Source organism: Malus sylvestris, chromosome 17 (assembly GCF_916048215.2).
Source record: "Malus sylvestris chromosome 17, drMalSylv7.2, whole genome shotgun sequence".
Taxonomy (NCBI): domain Eukaryota; kingdom Viridiplantae; phylum Streptophyta; class Magnoliopsida; order Rosales; family Rosaceae; genus Malus; species Malus sylvestris.
Genome location: NC_062276.1, coordinates 3908345 through 3916671, shown reverse-complemented (window position 1 = coordinate 3916671; position 8327 = coordinate 3908345). Strand labels below are relative to the sequence as shown.

Below are 8327 nucleotides of genomic sequence, written 5' to 3'. Positions count from 1 at the left end.
GTAATACGGTAGCACCACATTAGCCGTGATACTTCCATTCAAAATTTACCATGTGCCATCTGGCTTAACTAGAAAATTTGTAAGGTTCATCTGGTTTAAACTCCAGATCACTTTCTTTCTTTTTGAATACCATAAACAATCTCTCTCATTCCCAAAAAGTAAAATGGTGAACACCCAATAAATTGCTGCGATCAGATAAGAAAATAAGCAGAAAAATTTGGGCCTCTTACAGAATTAGGGAGGGGCAGCAGCCATGACAGGCAGTGTGAGTGAGGGGTGGAGCTTTGCCGTGGAAGGAAGTGTATGCTCGGCATTGTTTATTTTATTTTATTTTCTTTTCAAAGAGTAAAAGAAATTTTAAATCCAACTGTGAAAATTGTTCATGTGTCGAATTTTAAATGAAAGTATCACACGCTGACGTGGTGATGCCGTCCTCCTCGTGTCATGGTATAAAGAAACAGTTATGTCTTATGTCACTCCTCAAAAACAATGAGTCTCAAATATGACAAAAAGTGTTCATATCAACTTGATCAACTGGGAAATATTAAGGTCATACACGTTATGATGTGGAGGTCGAGCAATATAAATTGCCTACATGCATATTTCAAGACTTCAATGTATAACTGCTATAAAATACACATATTATAAATATATATTCATACTTTAATATATAATCTAAAGGATTATAATGCTAAGCTTGTAGCTCTCTATACGTATGCAACTACGCATGAACAAAATATTTAAATTTCATATACTACTTTCCAATATAATATGTAAACGTTTTGTGCATGATATATTTATTAATCACATAATTGATCAATGACAGATTCGTGAATTTATCTTCTCAAATACAAAATGAGGTTCGCGTGTCACTGTTGTTAGTTGCCCGCGGCTACCAACAACGTATCTAATCATTACAACCTCTTTTAGACGTTTTGTAAAACATCTTGTCCTCATAATATGATTTAAATCAAGTTATTTTAAAAAGAATACTAAAAGAATCTTGAACAATGTCATCAATTGCAATTACGAAGAGTGGATGCGATTGCATACGCTGACTCCCATGTGGATTTGCCGCCAGAGTTGCCGATCATAATCTATTCAAGTACATGAGTCTTATTGATAATCTATTGGTTTTTCGTATTTACAATGTTGGAAGAGATTAATCCCAAATTCAAATTCCCTCCTCAAAAGATAAACAAAAATAATAATAATAAAAGGTGGGTCGTACATGTAATACTCTGCAAATCATATATCCCAAAATCCTCTGGTCAAAAGATAAATAAAAAATAATAATAAAAGGTGGGTCACATGTATTTAGTCTACAGATCATTTATATCAAATTTTGGCATTTGTAATTGGATTCAAGTAATTTGATGGGACATCATATCATTAAGGCCCTTAATTATTTATAGGATAAATTACACAAAATTACATCAACTTTAGGTCGAACTACAATCACATACCTCATGTTTTAAAAATTACAATGTCATACCTTAACTTATGCATTCGTTGCAATGTCAAACCTCTATTAAATTTTCTGTCAATTTGATTGTTAAATGATAACGTAGCAAGAACGAGGCCCACTCATTTGTCAACTGGAATAATAAATTATTAATTTTGTATTTGAAAAGGGAATTGTTATTGGCACTCCAAATTTCTCATTCTACATTCCAAACTTTCTATATTTATAAAGAAAATTACATTTGTGAGAAGTGTAGAATGAGATTTTTAGAATGTCAATAACACTTTCCTTCGAAAAATAATTAATAAAGTTAAAAAATAAAAAACTCTTTCTCCTTCTTGTTCGTCCCTTCATTCTCATCTTCTCTTCCTATCTTCATTCAATCTCAGTATCAAATTCAATACCCACAAACTGATTCTCACTGTTAATCCCAAATGGGCCATTACCTGATAATCTAGACCCAAAATCTCTGGGAGCAAAGAAGACCAAGAGGTCGTCGCCACTGCCAGGCGTCATCGAGATTGCAAATTCGGTGGAAAACGACGGCGAGTTGCTGAGATTCCCGTCGACAAATTTAAAGGGTTTTCTAAAGATGAAAAGATCGGAGCTTTAGACAAACGGCTGCGTAAGGTTGACATAGGATCCACCGCCTGCTAGGGCAGCGTCGCCGAGGAGGAAATTTTCGAAATCGTATTCGGGTTGCTACTAGGGTTAGGGTTAGGAAATAGGAGGATGAAGATGAGGAAATGAAGGGGACGAACACGAAGGAGATGGAGTTTATTTTATTTTATTTTTTTAATTAATTTTAATTTAATAAATTATTAATTTTTTATTCCAATTGGATGAGTGAGTGGGCCCGTTGCTTGCCACGTCAGCAGTCAACACCCAAATTGATAGAAAATTTAACGGAGGTCTGACATTGCAATGAATTCATAAGTTAAGGTATGACATTGCAATGTTTAAAATATGAGGTATGAGATTGTGATTCAACCCATAGTGGAGGTAGTTTTATGTAATTTACCCTTATTTTTATTACATGTTTTTTAAATGTTGAAAAAATGAATCTATACAGTATACATCCACAAATGAAAATAGAGTAAAAGAAAAATAAGCTTAACTGAATTTCTTTATGCTTTTTTTTTTCAATTTTATTATTATTAAGAGGAGGGGATTGTTCAAAATTTTATTATTATTAAGAGGAGGGGATTGTTCAAAATTATTTCAATAATTAAGAAGATGACAGAGTTTCGAACTCGGGACGTATGACAGGAACCCTACACACTATCTACTAGGATATTGTACCACATGCAGATTTTTTTGTTGAAAAGCTCAGAAAGATGTTATTGCTTTTGATGTTTTATCTGACAGTTTTGGATCCGTGCTTATTTTTAATTGGTGTCACATCAACTAGTTTGCAAATTTAGTTTAAATTTTTTATCTTCCTAACATTATCATATAAGCTTTCATTTGTTATTTCACCAAGTAAAACTCTTGGTTGGTGGCCTAAGCCTAACCAATGAACTTGAAAATAGAGAACACAATGCATGTCACATTTGCCAACTTGCTACTATGTAACTAATCTACCAAATGTCATATCTAGCACAAACAGAGAAATATATCACACCAAACATGGGCCATTGGTGACGATATGTGACTTGGAAAGCCACAGCCGGGGATGACAAATCAACTTAAGATATCGCCACTATCACAAATCCGTCATATTCACTCCATGAATTATTTTTATTTGTTATCATCCAGAAAAAAAAAAATTCAAAATTAATAAAGTAATCCACATGAACAATTCAATCGGAATATCAATTTCCAAGCCCGTCAATGTTTGTTCTTATGTAAAATTCCTTATGAACATCTTAACAATCCCTGCAAATTACAACGAGTTGCACGTCCTTGGTTCTTCAACAATTCAATGGAGAGTTCCTATACAAAGTACACAGTAATTAAGTACCAATTAATTATGCATCCCTGAAAAATCTTCTCTTAATTCATCATTATATTCGACCTTCGAGTTCAATAATACCAGAGGCCATCGAGTTCTATCGGAGCGGACGAGTACGATGGATCGTCCTGTACCATTTCCCTGTTTGAAACCACTGAGGAAGCATCAATGCTCAGCCCTGTGTCCGGTGAGAACTCTATTTTCGCACTACGCCTCAAGTTTGGTGCTTGGTTTTCAACTAACATCCGCGATAAGGACTGGTCCAGCATCAAAACCGAGTTTTGGTGCTGCAATAGCCCAATGTTTGGTGTGATTTGGTTGGAATAAAAAGTGTTCAAATGAGCAGAGGGATTAGAACGCGATGAAGAAGCGAAATGAATGTTGTTGTGGTGGTGGTGGTTGTTGCTGTTGTTGAAGCTGTCCATAATGTCGTCCTCAGTCTTCTGATCCTCCGCTGGATCAGAAAAGCAGGACACGTGAGAGGTTTCGCAGGCGGTGGTTGTTGTTCTAGCGTCGCTGTTGTAGGCTGGAGAATCCATTAATGGCGGGAGTAAAGAAGAGCGCAATTCGTTCCCGAAGGGGCTCGGCCGCAGCAACCCTGAAATATGAGTCTTCTTCCCACCACTACTCTTTTGGAAAATTCTGCAAATCACCCACTCATTCTGAAAAACAAACACAAACAGATATCATTAGCAAATAATCCGGGAAAAAATCGATAGAAAAACAGAGCAAAGCAGAGCAAGGTTTTGATTGATACCTTCGTAGTTTTGGGGATATTATGGGCAGAGCTTTCGCCCTCCAATCTGTATTCATGCATGACCCAATTGGTCTTCACACCCTTTGGGGCTCTTCCTTCGTAGAAAACCAGAGTTTTCTTCATTCCAACCAGGGTTTTGGCCTTGTAAATCTCCTTATCTTTGCCTGTGGCTTTCCAGTACCCGGCCTCCGTTGCCCGGTTTGTTCTCAGACCAGTTGGGTATTTTCTGTCTTTCACACAGAAGAAGTACCATTCCCTTTCTCCCATTTTTGCCTTCCCTTTATAAAACAAAAACACAACACAACACAACACAAGAAGAAAAAATTTTAGATAAAGATTGAAAAATAAACAGAGAAAAACAGAGGACCATATGGTTTGGTGTAATCAAAGGACTTACAAGGCAAATCCCAAGGCTCACACTTGTTCAAATCCACCTCGCCAATTGCTCTTGCACAGAAGAAGTTGTCAAGAACTTTGGGGGAGAGGTAGTGACTTATGAGCTCTTCATCCGTCGGATGAAATCGGAATCCCGGAGGAAGTTCCATCTGCTCATCTTCCATAATAAACCCAGAAGTATTTTCCATTTCTTCAAATTTCCACTAAAACCCTATTTTTGACACTGAAATCAACTAATAACCTGAAAACCCCTTTCTGAATCTCAATTGGGTTTTCACCAACAAGCTCTAAATTCGAGAAATAGACACGAAAATCCTCTGGAACTACGAATCACAAACGGATTTATAGCTACCAAAAGCTTGAACACTAGATATTATATGAGAAAAAAAGAAGGGAGGAAAAAGATATGAAACTGAAAAGCTTCTCTTTAACTGAGAGAGATTGAAAGATGTTTGAAAAAAAAAATGTGTGGAAAGGTTCAGAACCTCCTTAAATACTGGTGGGGAAAGAGAGAGAGGGAGAGGGAAAGGGAGAGGAAGCGTGGGTTGTAAGGCAACTTGGTGGACAGTTTCAAACTTTCAGGCTCTCCCTTTTTAACTCTTCTGTAATCCTTCCCTGCTTCTTGACTTTGGAGATGGTTAGCATGTCAAAAATAGGATTAAGAATTATTTCCTTAATTTCAACTCTAATCTGTAATCCGTAATTAATTGACTTTTGAACATGTAATTAATTGACTTTAGGTGGGGAAAGATTCAGAGACCAAAGTCACTGTGTTAATTATTTTTGTTTAACTAAAGTCATCTAAATGGTGCAAGAGTTCGATTTCTCTTTGGCATGTAAATGATACATTAAGATCTCAGCACAAGGATTCACTTGAGAAGGTAAAACGCTTCATGAACTCTTTTTTTTTTTGTCAAATTGACCAAATAGCCCTCACTTGAGCATGTTGTCCGGCCGATGGATTATAATTTTATCATTAAAAAAAAGTAATTAATTAAAGATTGTTTGAGAACCAATTCAGTTTATTTTTCCTTTTTTCTTTTGCACGGACTCTCACCACCCTCGCCATAGGCAGAACAACCCATTAAACTTGGGGGTTGCAACACAGTGCAAATGCTTAGAAAGTTCGGTATTTAGTGGTAATTTTCAAAATAAGTCATTTAAAACTATGTTCGCAGTCTCGAAAGTTTAATATGTCAAAAATCAATCCGAGTCACGACCTATTAAAGTGAAACTTGATTGGTTGGTTTGCGGACTCGTTGGTCAGCAAAAACGTACACTAACTTTTTGCTTTCACTATTTCACCCAAGAGACTCCTACCGAGTAATGTAGGACAAGCTCCGCACTCCAGCGCTACCTAATTTAGTGAAAATTAGGTCATTTTTAGAAACAAAATAGTAGACTACACTCCAACAACTTTTTATATGAGAAAAAAAAATTATAACACATTTTATGACATTTTTTGTCCCAGTCTTTATTCTTTAATCTACTTTTTTTCATCTCTCATTTCTCCCACATATTCCTCTTATAACTCTAACACAAAAAAAATAAAAACGAAAAACAAAACAATGATCAAAACTAACGTTAAAGTACTAAAATAACAAAAGAATTATTTTCTATTTGCAACATTTTTGTTTTTGGCAATAAAAAAGCTCTATTTTATTGTTATGGGAGGAGACTTGGTCTGTTGGATAAGCAGACAAAACTTCTTTACCAATACATGCGAGCTAGGTGTGAACAGTGACCATCTCTCTGTGGTAATGCATATTTGAGGTAGGTATATAGTCGACTCATGTGTTTGGTTGTATATATAACGATGATGCATCGAGGAACTTGCTCCAACTTGAATTAGCCAAACATCATGAAGTTATAGCTCTTGCGTGCACTTCTTTTGCCTCCAAACTAAAAGTTTTCGTTGATTAAAAAAAATTACATGAAAATATAAGGAATATCGCCCCAAACAGGTAAGTAATAAATCGCCTGTAAAGATGAATTACCAAATACATTAGGACTAACCTCATTTTACAACTTAGGGTTTGGAGTCATTTTCCAAAATGAAAACACGCAAATTTTCTGATATTGCAATCATAATTATGCTAATTTAACTATTCTGTCAATTTTTACATCTAATCAACTGTTTAATGCTGACGTAACTTAGAATTAACTTAAATATGAAGCGCATAAATTCCTTTCACAGTCAAATTACTCATGTAATATCACACGTAACTACAACTAAAACCAAATTACTCGCATTGAAGACCAGAACAATTCCATAACAAATGTTGCAATTTACGGTCCAATTCCATCAACCAAAAAGAAATAGAATCCCTAGTTATACTCAAACCGGCTAAGTCACATTCAATTCGTGAAATAGGCAGTCAATTTAGGGGAAAAAAAAGAAAAAAAAAAGTGGGTGGTGCACCAAAATCTCCACTGTACTTTTCAAACTAGTTTTAGTAATTATGCTAGGACCTCAAAATAGTATTAACTTCTGCCAACAAGGTCTATTGTCATTGAGCAAAGCCTTTTAAGTCAAAATAGTTCATGATTCTTATTAAATTGTTACGTGAACGATCATATGATTACTTTTTAAGGGTATTTTTGTCAAACTAACACTTCCACTTAACGAAGATACTGACAAATTTTTCATAGAATGACCGAAATGATTTACACTGGACAAATTCAAGGATCACTTTAAGCGATTTTCATTGTTAGACATCAGAATAAAGAATTATGACAATATGAAGGATGGTTTTGGTTAAAAAGTATCCAACAAATAATTAAGAAAAAAAAAAAGGGGACCTATGGCTTTGCCTTGAGAAACTATATGTAGTATATAGGGTCCCAACTAGCTAGCTAGCTGGTTTCATAGAAATTTAAGTGTGGGCTCCATAGTTATCAATTATTTCTGGGTTCACCTAAGGCACATGGATGGGGCATATACGTACATGGTCTCAACATTTTACTAATATGAATGGAGCATGCGAGACTAATGCTAACATAACTCGAAATTGGTAATAGCCTGTAACCGTTTTTATGTGGTGAAGGTGTAAACACCAAGGTCATACAATTAATAAGGTTGAAAACACATAAGTCATAATAATAAACAAATCTACTTTCAATATCTAGACTACAAACGTATCAGAAGACAGAAACTCACGTTCACACGTAATAATACATTTTCGTACTAGCTTGTGTGTTTTTCGTCAAATTTTTCTATATTAGGTATTGTTTAGTACTTTGGCTTAGAAAAAAAAACGATTCCTCATCTAACTTGCGAATACCTAATCCAAATTACCCTTTTAATTAATAGAGTGTTTGATTTAGTCAGGTTAAAATGTATTAAAAATTATTATCATATGGAAATTAAACATGCACGTGCATTTTGTTACATCCTCAATGCCAACAAATAAAGCAGCACAATTTGGCATCATTAGCAGCTGATTTCCATCCAGTGCCTGGTTTTCAATAACTATCTAATTAAGCAACCTTTTACTTTCTTGATTAATCTTGATAAGAATTAAACCCTTTCCTTTTCAGGAAATATTTTAATAATGTAGTTGAAAGCGTAGGGGTACGGACTTCATCTATTAACGATTTAAAAAGAAAAAATATATATATATATTTGAAAGAGAAAGAAGTTGAAAAGAAATGTAAAAGAGAGACGGGAAGGGAAAGAGAACGTGAAAGTGAGATAATTTTATTTTTATTTTTAAAATTTAGAGGCGTGTTTTGATGACATGTTTGTGAAAGAA

General features: G+C 34.9%; 1 protein-coding gene across 1 annotated transcript; it reads right to left on the bottom strand.

The window, feature by feature from the left end:
- Positions 1-3259: 3259 nt before the first annotated feature.
- LOC126612036 (NAC domain-containing protein 100-like) lies at positions 3260-5057 on the bottom strand. The gene is made up of 3 exons (XM_050280334.1): positions 4574-5057; positions 4177-4454; positions 3260-4081 (listed from the first exon to the last, which is right to left on the bottom strand). Exons 1-3 carry the CDS (start codon positions 4758-4760, stop codon positions 3491-3493), a joined length of 1056 nt encoding a protein of 351 aa, XP_050136291.1. The 5' UTR covers positions 4761-5057; the 3' UTR covers positions 3260-3490.
- Between the last annotated feature and the right edge of the window lie 3270 nt (positions 5058-8327).